General features: G+C 34.7%; 1 protein-coding gene across 1 annotated transcript in view; it reads left to right on the top strand.

The window, feature by feature from the left end:
• ARL5A (ADP ribosylation factor like GTPase 5A) overlaps positions 1 to 21864 on the top strand; it is a 30515-nt gene extending 8651 nt beyond the window's left edge. Inside the window, exons 2-6 of the mRNA XM_032286417.1 lie at positions 3725 to 3785; positions 4608 to 4755; positions 6465 to 6548; positions 11929 to 12080; positions 15533 to 21864. Of these exons, the coding sequence (XP_032142308.1) occupies positions 3725 to 3785; positions 4608 to 4755; positions 6465 to 6548; positions 11929 to 12080; positions 15533 to 15581 (494 nt within the window). The 3' untranslated portion in view covers positions 15582 to 21864. The remainder of the gene's footprint in view (positions 1 to 3724; positions 3786 to 4607; positions 4756 to 6464; positions 6549 to 11928; positions 12081 to 15532) is intronic.

Raw genomic sequence — 21864 nt, 5'->3', positions numbered from 1 at the left:
TTTTTTTTTTTTTTTTGAGACGGAGTTTCACTCTTGTTACCCAGGCTAGAGTGCAATGGCGCGATCTCGGCTCACCGCAACCTCCGCCTCCTGGTTTCAGGCAATTCTCCTGCCTCAACCTCCTCAGTAGCTGGGATTACAGGCATGCGCCACCATGCCCAGCTAATGTTTTTGTATTTTTAGTAGAGACGGGGTTTCACCGTGTTGACCAGGATGGTCTCGATCTCTTGACCTCGTGATCCACCCACCTCGGCCTCCCAAAGTGCTGGGATTTTTTTTTTTTAAGTAGTTTTTGCCTAGCTAGTTTTCCTACACTTGATCTTAGCCAAAAGGCCGAGAAGCTATACGAGCTAGTGTTTTCTAACAGAACCGTTAGAAAAGCACGAGGTTTGGAATTAGGACATAATAACCAAGTCCTAGTGACATGAGTGCAGTAAGGAGACCACTTTAAAAAATTCCTGTGCTGAAGCCAGATGAGGTGTTACTTTAAAGTTAAAATTTTAGGAGGCTATATAGTTTTTCCACTGATATGTCCTACTATTCAACATATCTTTTGAAACTCCTTTTAAAAGTTCTTTGGAAACAAATTTTTAAATCAGTCTTCATATTGCACTTAACAACAAAAAGATAGCATTAATTTTAAATACCTTTTACCTTATGACCAAGATGGTACCAGGTGGCTCATCTCCCACTTTAAAGTCAAGTTCATCTTCAGAGTTTAAAAGATTTGCCACCATTAGGAATATTCCAAATGGCGTACCTCAGATTCTGAAAGCAATTATGAAAGAAGAGTACCCAACTATTTTGAAAAAATGGTAACATAGTAGGAATAAGTATTTAACCTCCTTAACCTTGTAAGAAACTAAGAGAGTACTGTTTTTTACTGTGTGGCCTCTGTGTCCATTATATATACATATACACATTTTTTAGTCATTCTTTATTGTTAGGTATCATAGATTCTTGCCTATATTTTTGTTTAGTTTTGGACTTTTCCTGTTAATTTTGTACTATTTTTAGGGTACCATTTCTTTCATTGGTCAGAGTAATTGTATTTTCTTCCCAAGTATTGACAAGTCTGTCTAAATTCTGTCCTGTAGCTAATACATTGGAGGAATGGGATTGGGGGAGGGGATGTAGTCCTAGAACTTAAAAATAAGCTGACATTTTGGGAATGCTATAATTAAAAATCAGCATTCACCTGGGAAGCTAAAAACGTTTGTCCAAGTCAGAGATCAGAGTATAGCTTGATAATGAATTCTAGCTATAGCAAAATGTTTATGGATGCTTGTGTTAATAAAACCGAAGAAGAGTTGTGTCATCAAAAAGGGAATGCTTAATTTGGGGACATAGAAAAATGAAGTTAGAAAGGAAGAATTGCCATGCTATTTAAAAACTTTCCAGATACAAAGATACCTTGTCCCAAGGACTCGATTACCTGGCCCTGATGCAGGCATGGCCTTGCTCTAAAGATGAATTCAGACCGGGTACAGTGGCTCACACCTGTAATCCTAGCACTTGTTGAGGCTGAGGTGGGAGGATCATTTGAGCTCAGGAGTTTGAGACCAGCCTGGGCAACACAGGGACACCCCATCTCTACAAAAGAAAAAAAAAATATCCAGGTGTGGTGTTGCACACCTGTGGTCCCAGCTATTCGGGAGGCTGAGGTAGGTGGATGGCTTGAGCCCAGGAGGTTGAGGCTTCGGTGAGTCATGATTGTGACACTGAAGTCCAGCCTGGGCAACAAGAGTGAGAGCAAGGATTCACATCAGTCATTGCAGCCTGTAACACTTTTTGGGTTGGGATTCCATGCTCCCCAAGTAATCATCTGATTTTAATTCAGCTACCATGTACGCATTTCAACAGGGATAGACTGTACTTGTCACTCATTTTTAAACATTTGGTCTTATGTATGTTACTCATTTGCTGTTCTTATTTATGTCCTAGTCATTTCCATGAATTGCCCTCTCTTGAGTCCTGTCTATTCTGGGATAGCAGCAGAATTGTTTGTAGACCTGGGAGACTAAGGGCCACAGATGGAGCTTTGCTCTTGTTGCCCAGGCTGGAGTGCAATGGCGTGACCTTGGCTCACTGCAACCTCCGCCTCCTGGGTTCAAACGATTCTCCTCCCTCACCCTCCCAAGTACCTGGGATTATAAGTATGAGCCCCATGCCCAGCTAATTTTGTATTTTTAGTAGAGACAGGGTTTCACCACGTTGGTCATGTTGGTCGTGAACTCCTGACATCAGGTAATCCACCTGCCTAAGCCTCCCAAAGTGCTGGGATTACGAACATGAGCTACCACACCCGGCCTAGGCCGTAGGTTTTTAAAGTAATTCTTAACCCATAAAAGGGGCAGGTGATCATGTCACTTAAGGACCCTAGTGGTTCTAAGCCACCTGCTCTTTCTTACCCATAGATGACTGGATAAAATGGATTGTACTAAAATGTTTTATTTACTCAATCTTCCTATTTTTGTATAATAGGAGGTTCCTGTAGATCATTAGGAATTTCCTTTGGTAAGTGGCATCTATTTGGAAAACATCTACCATTTGAATTATAAAGATCTTGCTCTGAGGTGTTATAATCCTCAACATTCGTTACTTATAGAATGCATATTCATTCAATATTTATTGAGTACCTACTTTATGCCAGGAAGAGTTGTGGTCACTAGAAGTGTAAAAATGATTAATATGTATTTTATATAGTTGAAGACACCTCGTTAAACTGAGATTAGTGTACATGTAAATAATTAGGATAAGTGCAAGATTAGAGGTAGTATGGGAAAGCAAGAGAAAGTGATTCTACATGGAAAGCTAGACTTTAAAGGATTAGTCTGATTCCCTAAATGGAGAATTAGGATAATTCCAGCATTTGGTGATACCACAAGTAGCTGTAGAGAAATGTTTGCTGTAAACATATGTGCAGCTTATGTAGTGAGAGTGACTTAAACTTCAGTTTATAGATGCCCTTCAACTTATGATGTAGTTATGTGCCAATAAACTTGTCGTTAAGTTGAAAGTAACTTAAGTCAAAACATTTATTACACCTAACCTACTAAACTTCATAGCTTAGCCTAGCCTACCTTAAATGTGCTCAGCACACTGACATCCTCCAGTTGGGCAAAACCATCTGATAGCACAATATACTCTTAGGCAGTATTGGTTGTTTACCCTTGTTATTGCATGGCTTACTGGGAGCTGCAGCTCACTGTAACTGCCCAGCATCTTGAGAGCATCATACTGCATATCACTAGCCCAGGAAAAGATCAAAATTCAAAATTTGAAGTACAGTTCTACTAAATTTTTATCTTTTCCTGGGCTAGCAAAACAGGTTAAGAACTCTCTCCTCTTCAGTGCTGGGTACTGCTGTGTGCCATTTTAATTGTTACACAACCCTGAGTGATAGGTAGTTATTTCTGACCTTAAGTTTCTTCATTGTAAGATAGGGGAATAATTTAGTAAAACTGTAGTGCTGTGGCTTCCTAGAGAGGAGGTTGGAAAGATGAGAGTTGTCTCTAGAATAATGGCGATGGGGAAGGTGAGTATAATGGCGCACTTCTGCTGGTCTTGCTAGGATGTTCTTTTGACTTCCAAGAAAGTATAAAGTGCCATGAACTGAATTATACCATAGATAGAAGGGTGAAATAAGGAACCTTTTTTTTTTTCCTATAATCTAATTTTTTTTCTTTTTTGAAAAAAATCACCGATATTTTCTCTGTTTCAGAGCACAAAGTTATCATTGTTGGGCTGGATAATGCAGGAAAAACTACCATCCTTTACCAATTGTAAGTATTAACTGTCTTAAAAAAATTTTATTTCTAGTTACTTTTTTTGCCTGAGTAATATTTAATGAATGAATGCAGTAAGACATTACATGAAACCTAAGTTACCCTGTAAGAAAGCAGGTTGACAGTAAACCAGGAGCCAAATCTCAGCAACAGTTTGTAGAAAGTGAGAAATCTATATGATATTGAACATATAGTTGGCATTGAGTTGCTCAGTTGTTTTGTGCTAAAGCTCTTTTGTTTGTAGAAAGTAGAAAAATATGACCCGGTGTGGTTGCTCACACCCTTATCCCAACACTTTGGGTGGCAGAGGTGGGAGGATTGCTTAAAGCCAGGAGTTTGAGAAACCTCTTGGGCAAGACAGTGAGACTCCTATGTCTTTATAAGCTATATATTAATATATATATGTATACTTTATAAAATTAGCTGGACATAGTGGTGCACACCTGTAGTTTTAGCTACTTGGGAGACCGAGGTGAGAAGATTGCTTGAGCCTACTCAGAAGGTCAAGGCTGCAGTGAATCTCATGCCATTGATATGTATGATCACGCCACTACACTCTGGCCTGGGTACCAGTTAAAAAAAGAAAGAAAAAATATTTGTTTTTATAGTTTCCTAGAATGATCTAGTATGTGCCAGATAGCCTATGACCTAGCTCCAGCTCTGTTTAAACCCTTAGCTCATTCATGTTATAAACTAGTGGGAAAAGGATATTTAGTTATAACTTATGAAAGGAGGTCATACTGGTTTGTCCTTGATTAAAAAATTGTTCAGGCAAGTTAGTTTCCTTCTAATAGTAATGTATGTAAACTTTTCCTGCAGTTCTATGAATGAAGTTGTACACACATCTCCTACAATAGGAAGTAACGTAGAAGAGATAGTGATTAATAATACACGTTTCCTAATGTGGGATATTGGTGGCCAAGAATCTCTTCGTTCTTCCTGGAACACTTATTATACTAACACAGAGGTAATGTTTCTTACCATACTAAAAATTATATGAACAGAATGCTTGGAAAACATCTAGATTTGAGCCCTTATCGTTAATCTATTTGAAATATCACAGTATGTTAATAAATAAATAGTTTAAGCGTAGTGAAATCTTTGATTTCCTGTTCAGGGCCATCGTTAATGTGTCTACTATCATTGAACCTCTATAGGGAGGATTGGTTAATTATGTTCTGATTGTGTATTGATCTCAGAACTTGTCTGAAGTAGTTGTTTTTGTAATGACTTCCATCTCATAGTTTGTTATTTCATTTCTCTCTATTTATGTTTGGCTGAGTTTAGCTCACTAAATGGGAGAGCTTTGGTGGTTTGAATCCTAGCCAGTTTTACTATTTTCTTTTACAAAACACGGTTGCACATTAAATAATTTTTCTTTTGATTATAAGGCATTTTAGATTGATCATATCTTTTTATTTACACATTATTTTCCAAAGGAAAATTTTGGACCTATGACATTTGAGTGCTTCATTGCATAGGCCTGTGAATTAAAAGACTGACAATTGTTTTTGTAGTGTTCATTGTAAGTTAATAAAACATGGTTTATATTTGTATAAAGCTGACTTTTAAGTTATTAAGAAACCTTGAAGTGTATCTGACAACCTGATTTCCCAACACTGCATTAGGCATTTAATCATTGTTTAGAAGGAAAGTTGTGTATAATTAGAAAGGTGTATATGCTACTCTGTACATAATGCCATAGGTTTCATATTCATGCCAACGATCTGAAAATTAACAGCTTTATTAAAATACCTTGGAATAAAATTGGCCTTACAGTGATAAAGCCACCTATCAGTAAGCTGTCAAGTGAGAGGAGAATTAAAGTAACAGTTCTCTCATACATCTCTCTTTTGGTTGATGAAGTCTGAAGAATAGAAAAGATTCAGAAAATCGTAATAGTTTCTTTAAAAATTAAGATCTAGGTCTAAAAAGTAAATAGTGCATATTACTAATAGGCAGTCAGAACCAACTTGGGCATCATAAATGCTAACATAAAGTGAGTACGTTAAGTCTCCATCTGTTCCTGCTAACCTTGCTTTTGGGTGCTCACCGAGCCGAGGAAGAGGTGCAGAGGAGCTCAGTCCCACAGTCATCGCAAGTTTTTCACTGCACCTTCTCATGCCAGTTTCATCATCAGTTCATGAAAGGGTTGTGCTTGCAGGTAACAGGTGATACTTATGTAAGGAAGAGAGCTTGTTTTAGATAGAGATTTATTCTTTCAATTGGTTGATTTTTTTAAAAAAAGTCACATTATTTTACTCCCATACTCATGCCCTTCAGGATTTCAGGTCGATATTAATAAATAACATCTGCCTGGAAGTAATATATTCAAGATCATATTGTATGTTTTTCTTATTGATTCGTAGTACAAAGAGATGGATATAGGCCTGTTAGCATTTGACATACTAATTTAGAAAACAGACATGTGTTGTGTATTAGTTAGAATGTTAGTATCATATTCTCTTCCCTCTTAAAAATTAGTAAATATATTTGGATTAAAATCAATCAGATCTTTTGGTTTCACAATGTATAGTAGGTAGCTCTGATTTTCCAACAACACCATGAGATTCCAATTTCTTGATATTAATACCCCGTATATCAAATAAACACATGTTAAGTTTTACAAATACCAAGTTATGTAATCACTAATGATTTTTTTCATAATTATTTTAGTTTGTAATAGTTGTTGTGGACAGTACAGACAGAGAGAGGATTTCTGTAACTAGAGAAGAACTCTATAAAATGTTAGCGCATGAGGTAAGTAAGTAGTCTTTTTACATTAGATATGGGGGAAGAGTATGTGAATCATATTTTGTTTTCTAGTTTCTCATGAGGGTCCTATCAATTTCAAATTTTTAAAAATAAGTTACTTACTGGCCATGCCTGCTCTATTATTTTGACATCTCCCAGTTTGGAAGTGTATCTGGAAGCAGCAGAAAGATTATGGATTGAGTTGCAGAACTTTATTTCACTTATCCTAGATAAATTTCGTTTTGTAATTTTCCTGGGCAAAAGTAATTTCTATAAGTGGCTTTCATTTTGCATTTTGAATAGATTAATTATACAGAGAATTGTCATTGGAAATGATATTTTAAATTACCTGGGTGCTTAGCAATTCTTGATTGTTACTCAGCCGACTAATATTTAAATGTAATTGCTGTTAGGTTTCTCTAATATTGTCCCTTTGACTAAAAAAATTAGATGACCAGCTACATTTTCATAGTCCTTGAAAAACACCGGCTGGGCATAGTGGCTCACTCCTATAATCACAGCACTTTAGGAGACTGAGGCGGGAGGATCACTTGAACCCAGGGATTCAAGACCAGCAGAGCAACATGGCAAGACCCTATCTCTATGAAAAATAAACAAAATTAGCCAGGTGTGGTGGCATGCACCTGTAGTCCAGCTATTCATGAGGCTGAGGCAAGGGGATCAATTAAGCCCAGGAGGTCAAGGCTACAGTGAGCTGTTCTTGCCACTGTACTCCAGCCAGAGTGAGACCCTGTCTCAAAAAATTAAATTAAATTAAAAATAAATAAGTAGAAATAAAAATAAATTTTAAAATTAAATTTTTTTAAAGTAGAAAAATATTACTGGTAACAAATTTAAATAATAAACTGAATAATATAGTCAACTTGATAATAACCGTAATATTATATAGTATTTATATAATATTTACTAAAATTGATTATTTTTAGATATCTTTTATTACAGATGCTACTTTCTCAACTCATAGACAGGAATAGAAAAATTAATATTTAGATATCTAGAGTATTTTTTATTTCAGTGAATTTTTGCAAAGCTTAGGAAAACCAGGATATCTTTGTAGTGAAGTTTTATATTAATTTTGTTATTGATTTGATTTGTTTCTGAGATTTCCTTTAAGAATTTTAGTGTATTTCAGGCAAACTTTCAGGGCTTTAGGGAACCTAACCTAGTAAAATAGTTCTGTAAATTGAGGTTCCTCATTTCCTTCTGACCAGCAAGATGCACCCTTCCATATTTTGGACTTTTAATTCCAGTAGCTGTATTTAAACCTCTTGGAGATTTACAAAAATACATCTTGCCATTCTTTGTTCATTTGACAAATTCCATTTCTAGTTGGGATACAAGCAGTAAGCCAAAAAAGAGGCAGAAGACAAAGATTTGGTTTTTTTTTCTTTTCAAGTTCATATTTTGCAATAATGCAGTGTTTTTCAGTTTATTCCAAAGGGTGGTTTTATGAAGACTTTGGAAAAAGAAAAATTGATACAAATGTTATTTGTCTCTGGCCTATATCTTTTGTTCTGTTAACACGTAGTCTCCCTATCTGATTTTTACTCTAATCGGCCCATATGCAGCAGGATTAGTATATGAAGAGCCCAGTAGTGGGGTTCAAAGTCTTTGAATTTTACTAGCTGGGGGCATTAACTTGCACAGATCACTTAACCTTATCTGTTATGGGTGAGTACACTGAGGCCCAGAAAGGTTATGTGACTTGATTAGCTTTTTAAGAGCCAGGTTTTGAATTTAGATGTTCCAACTCAGACTCTATTAGTGGAAGAAAAAAGAAAAAGACATAAGTAGGGCCTAGTTGGAAAGGGAAAGGAGACTGAATGGGGAGATGACCAGAGAAGAAAGGAATTATAAATGAAGTGGGAGTTTGAGCAGGCCACTCAGTAGGGTCAAGAAGAGCCAAACAGGCAGAGTTCTGGAGAGAGACAAACGGATCAAAAAGTGACAATGTGTGAGTGAAGAGTAAATGTAGACACGATGTTAGTTGGATGTTTCATATGTACTTCATAACCAACAAAATCTTATTGTCATCACCGATAACCATTCTTTACATCATTAAGAAATACAAAACTATAAAAAATTTTAAAATAACTTTCAAAGCTTTATCATAAGTGAAATGTAAAACTTTAGAACTCATTAAATTTAAAATGGCTTCAAACACCAGAGTCTAAAATTTTATTCAGAATGACTCAGCTTCTAGGAGTTACCTTCACAAATGAAGTTTTAAGAAACAAATTGACAACTATATATGCTATATAGAAGATTCTAATTAAATGTGACTTGCAATTGCTGTTACTCATCTCCTTGATCAAACTTAAATATATCTTAAACTAGAAATCTGTAGCAGAAATGGTTTTAAAGTGTTTCAAATGGCTTATGTACAAAAGATCACCATTGTTCACCTTATACTTTGACCTTTTGTTAAGTCAAGTTGATGAACAGCCTTAATTCAATATATCTATTTTCTATTATTCTTTTGTATACATACTTGGTTTTGAGGTTATATAATAAAAAGCAAATGAAGATTTTCTTCTCTTTCTAAATATTTAAAAATTGGCAAAATAACTTTTTCTTAAAAATCAATAACTGAAAAATTTGAACCTTTGAGATCTAGAAAAATTGATTCAAGGTATTTGGAGACCTTTTATTAATGGCTTTGTTTTTTGTGTTTTTTAATTTTCAACTTACGGGCTTCCAAAAATAATTTTATCATTAAGAGTGATGAATACAAATTACTTACACTAATACAAACCATGTGTCCTAAGTTGTGCCAAGTATTTGTCAGAAGTTTGTTCTTTCAGCATGTCAACATTAGCAAACTTGACCTATATAAGACTTCAGTACACACTAGCAAGAGATACTGAAACCTAGAAGATAGGAAGATAGGAATTAAATCTCATGGAAAGTCTATCTACTTATTGACTCAGCCACATATTAACTATTGATAATGATTTCTTTTATTTTTGTTTTTTTGAGACAAGAGTCTCACTCTGTCACCCAGGCTGGAGTGTAGTAGCACCCTTTTGGCTCACTGCAACTTCCACCTCCCGGGTTCAAGCACTTCTCATCCCTCAGCCTCCTGAATTAGCTGGGAGTACAGGTGCGCACCACTGCACCATGCTGGTTTTTATATTTTCAGTAGAAACAGTGTTTTGCCACGTTGGCCAGGCCGGTTTCAAACTCCTGGCTTCAAGAGATTCACCCGCCTTGGCCTTCCAAAGTGCAGGTATAACAGGTGTGAGCCACCATGCCTGGCTGATTAATGGTTGCATTTTCTATTTTGGAGGAAAGAAAAATATTTACTGTATATCCTTGATAATGAGTATATGTATACAAGTTATAGTCTATCTCTTCAAATTTTTTGTCTTTTATATAGGCAGGTGAACTGAAATATAGGTGAAACTAGTTGAACATGAAATCTTAAAATTGCAAACATTGTAGCAGTATTCCTTTCTGACCATACTTATTCAGATAACTATCAACTGTGGTAGCATTAATAGCTGCCATCCTGCAGAGGGCACTGTAATTAAAATCAGTCTTGATTTTTTTTTTTTTTTTTTTTTTTTTTTTTGTGAGACGGAGTTTCACTCATGTTACCCAGGCTGGAGTGCAATGGCGCGATCTCGGCTCACTGCAACCTCCGCCTCCTGGGTTCAGGCAATTCTCCTGCCTCAGCCTCCTGAGTAGCTGGGATTATAGGCACACACCACCATGCCCAGCTAATGTTTAGTATTTTTAGTAGAGACGGGGTTTCACCATGTTGACCAGGATGGTCTCGATCTCTTGACCTCGTGATCCACCCGCCTCGGCCTCCCAAAGTGCTGGGATTACAGGCTTGAGCCACCGTGCGCGGCCTTGATTGTTACATAAAATATTTTACATAACTCCTGTGACCAAGTAAGAAATACAAGTATACTACTTATATTTTTATTTGCATCAGAAAGAATCATCAAAACTATATTCTAACAAGAGTCATTTTGTATCTACTGAAGATTTTATTGATTCAACCACATACACACATTATTAAAACCAAAATATCTCACCAAAATCCCTAAGAAGACAGATGCCATTCAGCAGTTGTGAAAACTTGCAAGTATGGCACCAAAACCTTAATTTTATATCTCCTAATATAAGCAGAATTTTATGGAGTTTAATTTAGTTATTGAGTATGTCCTTCATGGATTCTTGACCCAGTATCCATGTAAGGAATTTAGGGTATTAACACCCTAAAATTATATATAAACTTAAAAAAATTTTGTATGGATGCATATGTGCATTTTGTGGAGAAAGGTCCATGATTTTGAACAGATTATCAAGGAAGTCCCTGGCTTTAAAAAGATTGGCAGGTAAAGAGGAGTGGAGCAGAAGGAGACTAAGAACTTTTGCCTGTTTTGTGAGTAAAACATTATACCCATGATTTGGAGTATGCACAATTATATTTGGAAAAGGATTAGTGTAGTGGGTGTCTTGCTCAGATTGGATACTCAATCAAAGATATGAGGAACAAATTCAGAAAGTTTAAAGAACTTACCTCTGAGTCATAGCATTGAAGTGACAGAATTTCTAATTGGGGAAACTTGGTAAGTTTAATGCCATTCCAAGATGGCCGTATTGTATATTCAAATCTAAGAAGTCTTCATACACAGTGAGAGAAATTAGGGTGAATAGGATTGGTTTAGGATAGAACTTAAACTGAGAATTAAGCCCTAAGCTTTAAGGCATACATCGTAATGAATTCATTTATTTCCTATGCACCTAGAAGGTACTAGCTATGTACATAATTGGGAGATTTGTAATGTAGTAAACTCAAATCATTTTCTGTGGAGCTTAATTCTCTTGTGGAATCCTGATTGGGAAAGTCTGGCTTAGGAGGTTGGAGGGGAGGAAATATACGCAAAAGAAATGATTTGAACAACATAGAGATGGCAGTGCCTAAAACTGTTTAGAGGGCAGTGGATCGATTGCTAATTACAGCAGAGTACTTATATAGGAGTGATGTAAGGTAAAGCAGAAAAGTATAGGCAAGGTAGAATTTTGGAGAGCTCTCAAGTATTAGGCTAAAAGGTAGTTCTTAGCCATTTGAGCCCAGTTTTGAATTTAGGGGGTGGATAGTAAATATACTGGAAAACATGACTGTTAAATATAGCACTTAGGACCATAAAAAACTATAGTCTAAGACTAAAGACATATGTAAACATATACAAGTGTATAAAAATGTGTTATCAGCCTGTGCTGTGAGATGCTTTTATGTCAGTAGTTGAGAAATTCTAGGTTACTAAGATTGTGAAAAAGATTCTGTTAATTAAGTTGAAAAATATGTGGAAAAATGTACTGGCCTTTACAGTTGTATTTGCTTTAATAGGACCTAAGAAAAGCTGGATTGCTGATTTTTGCTAATAAACAAGATGTTAAAGAATGCATGACTGTAGCAGAAATCTCCCAGTTTTTGAAGCTAACTTCTATTAAAGATCACCAGTGGCATATCCAGGCATGCTGTGCTCTAACTGGCGAGGGGTAAGAAGTCTTCCTCTTAGATGTTATCAAACATGTATTTTGCTTAGAAACACGTATATTATCTTAAAACTCATAAATATTTAAGGCTATTGTATACAAAACATCATAAGGGACAGACATAAGCTATAGTTCATGTGTATATTCAGGGACTTTTTAGGGTGGTTCTGTAAATAGTAAAACAATGTAAACATAATAGATATAAACCTACTGAACATGTAAGCATATAGCTGTTATAATTGCTATAGGAGCTCAGAGAAATGGGAGTATCAATGTGAGCTGGAGAAGTTAGGAAATATGTCTTAAGGTGGTAGTGGAACTGAAGACCTGACACTTGCTGAGCATGTCCTGTGTCTGGAGAGCTTTCCATATAGTGCTTCATTTAATCCTCATAACAGTTCTACAGAGAAATTATTTTTAAGTGATATTTTATGCATAAAAAAGCTCCAATCAAAGAGGATTCATGTCTGAGACTAGTTTGGGGTTATTTACTGTTGCCACAAATGTGGTCAAAAGAAGGATTAGGGGAGTTGGAGAGGATGTGGCAATGATGTTCCTTGGTTCTGGAATGATAAGTGATGGAAGAGAAGTGTGTGCCTATAGTGGAAGTTTGCCCTGTGTTGTGCCCAGAGATGAAAGTATTTCAAAAAGGAGGTGGTGTCATTGGCATTGTCAAACCTAAGGTCAAGGACCAAGAAGATGGAGAGAATGCCATTGAATTAACAACAAATGAGTACATTGAACCAGTTTGTCAGAACAAATTCTGTGCATTGGGAAAGTGGGCATGAGATTAGTGTAGTTTAAAGAGGAGTTAGATTTTAGGAAACAAAAATAGCTTTGTAAACGGTAGAGTGTGGCAGGAAGAGGAAGGAGAGATGAAATAAATAGAGGAGGTTGGAAGTAGGATAAAAAGCTAAAAGGAAGACCAAACTGTAGTACAGTTTTTGTTGTTGCTTTTCCAAAATATGGTGGATCTGTATATATAGTCATGTACCCTGGAATAGTGTTTTGGTCAGTGGTAGACCACATATGTGACAGTGGTCCATAAAATTAAAATACTGTATGATTACAGTAACCTGTTCTATTTTTAGGTATGTTTCAAAACAGAAGTTCTTACTATTGGGTTATGGTTACCTACAGAATTTAGTACGGTAACATGCTGTACAGGTGTGTAGCCTGGGAGCAGCAGGCTTTATAGCATAGAGCCTAGGTGCAGACTAGGCTATACCATCTAGGTTCGTGTAAGTACACTTTATGCTCTTCACACAGTGATGAAATCACCTGACATATTTCTCAGAATGCATCCCTGTCATTAAATGATGCATGATTGCATTTCAAAGCCAAGGAAAAAAGAAAGAAATTAGCAATGAAGGATTCTAAATAGAGGTCTTAAGTTGGGGTCGAGGTTCTTGAGGTGTTAGGAAAGGGCAGAAGCATGGGGTATGGATGAATTAGCTCAAGTGGGAGAAATGGTTTTCCTTTCAGGACCATGACGAAGAATTAACCAATACAATAAGTTATTGAAGTTAAATCTTAATAGAAGGCACTATTACCAACATTTGGAAGAGCATAATTAGAACCTTAAAAAAGATTTTTTAATGAAAAAAAAAAAAAAACATTCATTAAAAAATCACAGATAATACCAGTTATCCATGTATTCATTTAAGTAAAAATATGTTCTCTGTCAAATATATCTTAAGCAAAAGCACTGATTTATAATATTTGGCAATAAAGACAAGTGATCTAGGATTGACATAGGATTTAATTTATATACTTTGATAATTAATTGTATGGAAAATGTATCATTAGTATAGATATTAATTCAATTTCATTTTAAAAAGGAAAAGCAATTTTGTTTTAAAAATGGGAAAGTAATGGATGAGTTTGGTTTTGAGAGCAATGTTCTGTTTTTCTTTTATAGTTCAGCTACCTTGGTCTAAATTACTGGTTTTAGTATTGATTACTGTTTTGATTCAGTGGACTGGAAGTCACAAACTTTGGAGAGTGGCTTCATTTGACTTCTACTTTTCCCATTTGCTAACATTGCCAAGCCTGGGTTTCCTTTGTAACATTGGAAAGATTCTGATCTCAGTGTTATAAAGATCCAATTAAGAGAATGGATGTTAAGTCAGTTTCTAGTTTGCTGTTAGGTAACTACTGTTCATTTATTCGTTTGGAGTTAAATAATCTCTTCATCTATCATTTCGTGTACTGTTTCCTATCAGTAGTTTAAAAGTAACGAATCTAGTCACAGAAGAAAAGTATGGGACAACCGCCCCAAAACAACCATTTGTTTACCTCATTACCATCTTTTTTCTATTTATGTCTTCTTTTACATTATTAGAAATACTTAACAAAAATCTGAATTAAACAGAAATTTAATATTTTTATTTCTACAAAAGCTTGTCATAGATAATAGTTAATACTTGTAACAGTTCTTTATTTTGTTGTAACTTAATGTGTACAATCATTTCGCTCTTGCTAAACTTTTAGTTTCTTTGACCACAATTACATCCTTTTTTGTATTTTGGGTTATGCTCAATTAACAGTTGTTAGTAATAACTGATGTTACTGATAAGAAATTTTATTGCCTTCAAAAGTTTTGTATACTTACATTTTGTTTTATGTAACATACATATTGTGTGTATGCTTTGTTTTAATAACTCTACTATATATTTAGTTTAATATCCTGCCATTTTTCATTTATATCATGAGCATTTTATGTTATAAAATGGTTTTATTTCCTCCATTTTCTGGTGATGAGAATCATAAAATCATTTTTGAAAGGAAAGTTTTAAATACTTTATCATCTGAATGTCCTCTAATTTATTTTTTTTCTGTATTTCTAGACAGAAATTCTTTTCTTATTAAAAGTACTTTAAAGAGCAGTTTTGTATTTAAGTCTATGTTTATGTCTGATTATCTTTTTTAGGATACATTTCTAGAAGTAGAAAAAAGGGTGCAGAGTATTGATATTTTAAATACTTTTGATGTGTATTGCTAGATATATTTTTGACATGTTACTTTCTGTGGGCACTCTTGTATAATTATAAAGCTTTTTTAAAGTGTCAGACAGTGTTCTGGGCACTGGAGATACAACTGAACCAAAAGAGCACAGATATTAGCTGGGCGTGGTGGCACGCACCTGTAGTCCCCGCAACTAGAGAGGCTGAGGTGGGAGATGGATTGAGCACAGGAGGGCATGGCTGCCATTGATTGTGCCGTTGCATTCCAGCCTGGGTGACAGAGTGAGAGCCTAAAAAAAAAGAAAAGAAACAAAAAAGCACGGATGTATTGTATATGAAAATATGGCTTCACTGCAGCAGCCCAAGCACTGAATATTACTGATTTTTAAATCTTTGTTATTTAGCTAAATGAAAAATACTCCCTTTTAGTTTGCTGTTCATAGCTTCTTAGTTCAGAATTTAATCAAATGATTTTTGTTTTCTTTATAGATTGTGCCAAGGACTTGAATGGATGATGTCACGACTTAAGATTAGATGATTTCTACTGACCTCTTCTCATAGACTTTGTGTAAATGAAGTGCTGGACTTTACCTGGAAGCTGCAAAAATTAATGGTTTAGATATATTTATAATAAACTGATTTAAACGTTTTCTATAAGAAGAAAAATTAAGACCACTTATTTGAAAACAAAGATGAAGTCTCACCTTCCAATTTGCTTTCTCGTTAGTTTTTTCCAAAGTAAGTTTTAAAGCTGTGATTGACATTTTTCTCATAATGAATCCTCTCAGGACATTGTGTAGCCTGTGGTAAGTACAAAGGGAGAGGAAGACATTTTGAATTTTAAGAGCTTTATTATCAGTATAACCCTCCCTAGTTGAATGTTGTTTCTTCTTGTTCCATTAAGTCAAAATTACAAATCACAGATACTTAGTTTCCAATATTTTAAAATATAACGTTACTTATAAAAAGTATTTTGCTTAAGGTTGTGTGTATATTGTGTATATACCTCAAGTTCAAGTTAATGGCTTTGATTTATGTTCTAAAGAAACACAAATAACAAATATTAATAATATCCTTATAACCATAATGAGATAAATATTGACATTGGTGTTAAGTGCCATTTTATACTTTCTCCCTATGTTCACTGTATTGTACTAATCAACCTCCCAAATCAATGAGCTGCTTGTTAAAAAAAAAAGGAAAAGGAAAAAGCATGACATTGTGTATTGATTTTTTGTTGACTAAAATCACACATGTGGAAACATGTAATTCAGCAGAGTGGGATAGCTATCAGATTCTTGGCTTAGTATTACTAATGGGCAGGATTGTACCATGAGCAACTATCATATTATTCCTTTCAGTGGTTCTTATGGCATCTAAATTACTGAATAAATTATTCATTAATCAGTGAATCATAAATTACGATTAAAATGATCAAATGAATTCTCAGCATTAATTGAAAACTGTTGTGTGAAACATGTCTACCCAGGAAAGTAACACTCTATAAATACTGGTAAACAATTTAGATATATTATTTTTAAGTATTATATTGTATGTCAAGCAGTTAAAATGAATTTCAGAGTAAAAGTTAGGTGTGTTTCTGAGCAACATTGATAATGTCTTATTTTGGTACTTGAAATATAGTGTGAGATTTTTTTATTTCTAAATTTTGTTGTATCTTCTATTACATAAATGCATTGTTTGACAGTTATAAAATGCAAGTGTTTTTTGAATGATCTTAAGAATTTGACTTAAAAATTCATTGATACAATGTATTATTTGTACTATGAAGTAACTTGACCCAAAACACCCTTTATGTTAGCTTAGGGTATCTTTTTTCAGTGTCTGAAATTCAAAGGTATTCCTGTCACAACTGTAAACAAACTTGTCCTAAATGTGTTAAAACATATTCTTGGATACTCTATTTGTGTATCTTTCATGCCTTGAAAATCTGAAGGTTAATCCAAACCCACGTTTTAGCATATTTAAGAAAAAAACTACTTTTAATATCACACTTTTAAACTTTATGAAGATTTTGGTGAGGAATAATGTTATATACTTTAAGTGTTGACAAAACTTAGAAAGTTTCTTTCTATAAAATGGGGAATACTCAGTATCTAAATCCAGGTCAGGCATGGGAGATCAGTATTTAACATTGGATGTTTTGTGTTTTATATTTATAATGTTCAAAACGCAAGCATAATTTAATCTTTGTCCACCTGGTTTTACAAAAGTAAATCTTAAATTACCAAGCTTTTCTCATGTTCACATACTTTCTCAAATCTCTATAAAGAATTACTTATCTGTTAAAAATCCCCTTAACCCAAATCTGTATTGTGGTTTCACCAGATAAATATTCTGTGATGTACCCCAGAAAATCCACATCTTTTGTCCTTTTTATTTTTTAATTTGAATAATCATGTGCTTAGTCCCTTGGATTGCTGCCACATCAGTTTAACACGATATCAGCACATTCCCTTGTCATCAAGGTATTGGCTCAAATTTATTCATAATTGGCAGTTTAAATCATGCACTACCTAGTTACGGTTGGTTTAGTGTAGTGGATTATTGACATGACGTCATGAGAAGATGTGGAATTTTACGCTACATTTATAAAACTTGATTTTGTTCTCTACCCTTCAAGGTGAACATTAAAAATAAGGTGGGATCTGTGTACTCGTACATAAAACCAAAATTATAGTTGGGAAAAATAAATTTGTATATGAAAATGTCAAAATCATTTTAACAGTATTATTTTCAAACAAGATAGGCTGGTAAAAAGTCATATTGGCAATTTGTATGTAGTTTAAGTGGAATTAAGCAAAGAGAGATGCTTTTGGGTTTTTAATATGCCACTTTTGAGTGAAAACATCTTGTAGAGTCATTGTGTTTAGCTCTGAGAAGAACAAAGATGCTTCTGTACATGTGGCTGGATTTAAATATCCTGTTTTTGATACTAATTTTGAAGTCATATAACTTCTTTTGATATCTTGGCAAAAGTAACCGTATGCTATAAGGATTTGAATATGTTTAATTTTGTCATAATAGCATCTGTAAGGTATATCTTACACATTATATAAAGGGTCCTTATTTGAAATTTCCAGTTCTGTATCTTCCCAGTACATCTTGGTCCTCATAATAGGCAAAGGATACAATGTAGGCAGGTGGTTTAGGGGTGATAGTGAGGAAGTGGTTAGGGGATTTATTTTCTTATACCACATTTTGCCTTAAGAATATAAAAGTGCTTTAGCACTGCTGGCTGGCATTTTTAATATAGGTAATGAAAGTGATGTTAGAAGCATGGGATGACATAGAGGAAAGAAGAGGTTTTATTTTCTGGCCTTTAGGAAGTGCCTAGTAGATCGTTACAGTGAGAAGTGCACAGAGCTTGAGGAAAGGCATGAAGTCCCTGACATTTTTTCCATTTTGTCGCAGTATATAGTTTTGAGCTGCCTAGAAACAGGACCCTATTGTCTCCTCTTGTATAGGCACTTTACATTTCTTGCTGTCACTATAGCAACCACATACAGTACAGACAATTTCAAAACCTGTTTATATTAGCGTAAATAGAAAAACTAAACAACTATCTAGTTTTCTCTGCAGGCATTTTTGGGAATGTATGTGTAGTATGCTCTGCTTTGTATATAGGAGATAGTACTACATCATCGGTTATCTCAGAACTTCAGGGTCATCTCTTAACTGCCCAGTTGTATCTTGACGTCAATCCCTTTTTCAAGGCTGCTGGGTAGAGACAACTTTCTCCATGTAACTTTGGCCCCTCCCACTCTTCAAGTGTAATCTGGATCTTCTTGCTTTCAAGATCAGCTTCCCCATAGCTCAGGTATCCCTTGCTCTCCTGTATCTTCATTTACTATCAGTGAAGATATCTCTGTCCTGAAGGTTATTCTAAACTTTGTCTATAACCGTTGTTGCCCAAATCAGTAGTTTCTATGTAACTTCTCTAGTTCCTTGCTAACTTCTCACCACTGGCTCGAGGTAGTGATTTGGTCTTTGCTCATTAGAGAGCGTTATCAGAGAGGTGGAGTCCCTCAGAAGACCACTTTGCGGTGCATATAGCATACAGATGCCAATATTAGAATTCTTTAAATTATATTGTATTTAACATTTTCATGCTTTTTAATTTAACTTCACATGTTGGGAAGTAGATTTAGAAAGATAGGGAAATACCCAGACTCTGCCAGTTCCTTGAGCTCCTAGTTAGGCATTAACAGGATTAAGTTTTATTTGTATTGTCTTCCTATTACCAAGAATGGTTATGTTGCACAGAATACCAGTTCAGTTTGAGTTGGAAAAAGATGCCAAACCAAATTTATATGTAGCATATAACCTAAAGGCATCCTTGAAATTATTGCTCACATTCCATTTTTTCTTCATGTTTGCTTATAGAACAAAGATAAACATGAGCTGTCTAAAGGAATTATCAATCAAAAGGTTAACTGTACAAAATAAACCTGTTGAAATAAACCTGATGAATAAACCTGTTTAAAAGACATCAAAATAATTGTCATGCATTGACTATAGATGCAGATAATGTCTTTAAACGTCCACTTATACAAAAATAAAACTTCTATACCATGCTTCCTCAAAGAATGTATGATAGATTAAGACCATGATAATAAAATAAAAAGGAAAGAAAACCAGAAATTAGAATTTCAGATGCTAAAAAGTAACTTTGTAGTTAACCCCAAAGTCCTGTCAAATTGTGAAGAAATGTAACAGGATGCACTTGGATTCATTTTGCAATATTTCTTATCAATTGTCTAGCCCTTGCGTATTGTTCTAAAAACTAAGGTTAAATCTTTATGCTATTGCCTGCTAGATAGCCTGTTCTTTGATAGAAAATTCCCATAGTGTGTACTCAAGAAGTGCCTAAAAATGGATTTGTGTTTATTTTAAGCCCATCTAATAAATTATATGTATTTTCTGTGGTATTACATGTGCTTGTCTTAACTGATAACACAGCCTAGAGGGTTTCTGTCACAATTTGTACTTTATTTGAATAAAAATCTTGAAATTGAAGGTATCCATCTCACCCTCAACAAACCATAATATAAAGAAACACGAGCCACACCATTTTGTCTCTTTCCTAATAATACAAGTATGTCCTGTCCCTGGCATTAGTTAACGCAGTGACTAGAAAACTGAACCCTGCTACTGTTTTTTAAAACAGTTTTAACAGAAAATTAAACTGTATGTTTGAAATCATAAGTAAAAGTTCTTTGCTTACATAAGAGTAGCCTCTTGATTCTCATAGTTAAGTGATTAGTAGTTTTGTGTCATACCATTTAGATGTTGAGCCATTTCATTTGTGCATATGTATATGTGTATGTGTCCAAATTCCTCCTCTTTGTTTAGATTCTACTTACAAATCAAACTATTTAATAGAATCTTCATACATTTATCATATATTCTTCCAGGTTTTTTTGTTTGTTTGTTTTTGTTTTTTTTTTTTTAGCTGACTATAGAGTTTGACTGTAAATTCTGGGGCAAAGCTTGATTGTATTTTCAGTGGTGTATAGTTACATTGTTTCATATTAGAAATCATTGTGCATGGAAAGTGAAATGTGCATATGATTTTAAATTATTGTAATATGTACTGTGCCCTTCCCCTAAATATCTTACATTGATGATACACAGAATTCCTCTATTTTTGCTTGAAAATAGTCCTTTAGATTGGGGTAGCCTTTTCTTATATCCCTCTTTTGTTCCATGGTATAAGGTGATACCTGCAAAGCACTTTTAAAGATATTTTTTAGGTTAATGTTCAAGATACAGCATTGAGGAGGCAGCTATGTCTAATGAGGGCTCTCTTGGTTGCTAGAGATGAGAGAAATGTATACTAATCATTTTAATTTGTACTTAACATGCAGTTTACTAATCATATTGATTTTAAATATGACAGATTCTTCTTGTAGATATTAATCTTTAATCTTTCTTATTTATCATATTGTTCTAGAGAAGCCTAGATAAAAATGGGTTCCACCTAGTCTCTTTATAAAACACCTTCCCCACATACTCCCCATCCCTTCCAATTGAGCTCTATGCACTTTGACAAGCAAATAAGAAGACCTTAGGTTTCTTGTATTTGAATTTCCAAAACAATAAAAGGTTTTTACTCAAGATTTGCATGCAAGAGGCAGAAATTTTGTCTCATCTCTTTATCATTTTGTGAACTTGTGTTTCTCTGTATACTAGGGAAATTTTGCACAAAAGGAATTTTTGAAAAAGTGAGAAGTTTAGAGTGCTTGGGTGCATTTTATTTGCACAGTGCTGATGTGTTAGGTATCTAGGGAAATAATGCGTCAGGACCTTTTCAACAACACAGCTTCATCAATGACTGGGGGATATTTATGTTTGTGCTGAGGAAAGGGAGGGAGTGGGCAGGTTGGAGTGGGGGCGTTTCTGTGGAAAGCAGAGCAGTCAGCTGCTTTATAGATGTGGTTTTTCATTATACTTGTAACAATGTTCTTGTGTCCATAATTGACTGAAATGTCAAGTTTCAGGAATGCAGGGCATTTATCAGGTGACCAGAAGTAGAACCTTGTTGATTATGAAATGGAAGAATAATGTCGAGGTAGTTGGGGGAAAATGACAAATAAGATTTTACTGGTGAATTTCCATGTTTAATATGTATATTAATCTTTTTTTAAGTTGCATGTTAATCTGGTATAACGTATTATCTCTGCTTTATGCTTTGGGTAAAAAGGAAAGAAAAAAGACGAGTTACAATTGTTACTCTATTATGTACTATTACATATACCTTTTCTTTTAGAAAGGGTTAATTATAATTACTATTCACA

Source organism: Sapajus apella, unplaced genomic scaffold, assembly GCF_009761245.1.
Source record: "Sapajus apella isolate SASKATOON/1434 unplaced genomic scaffold, GSC_monkey_1.0 scaffold18, whole genome shotgun sequence".
NCBI lineage: Eukaryota > Metazoa > Chordata > Mammalia > Primates > Cebidae > Sapajus > Sapajus apella.
Note: the sequence above shows the minus strand (reverse complement) of the source record. Positions and strands in the feature narration are given on the sequence as shown.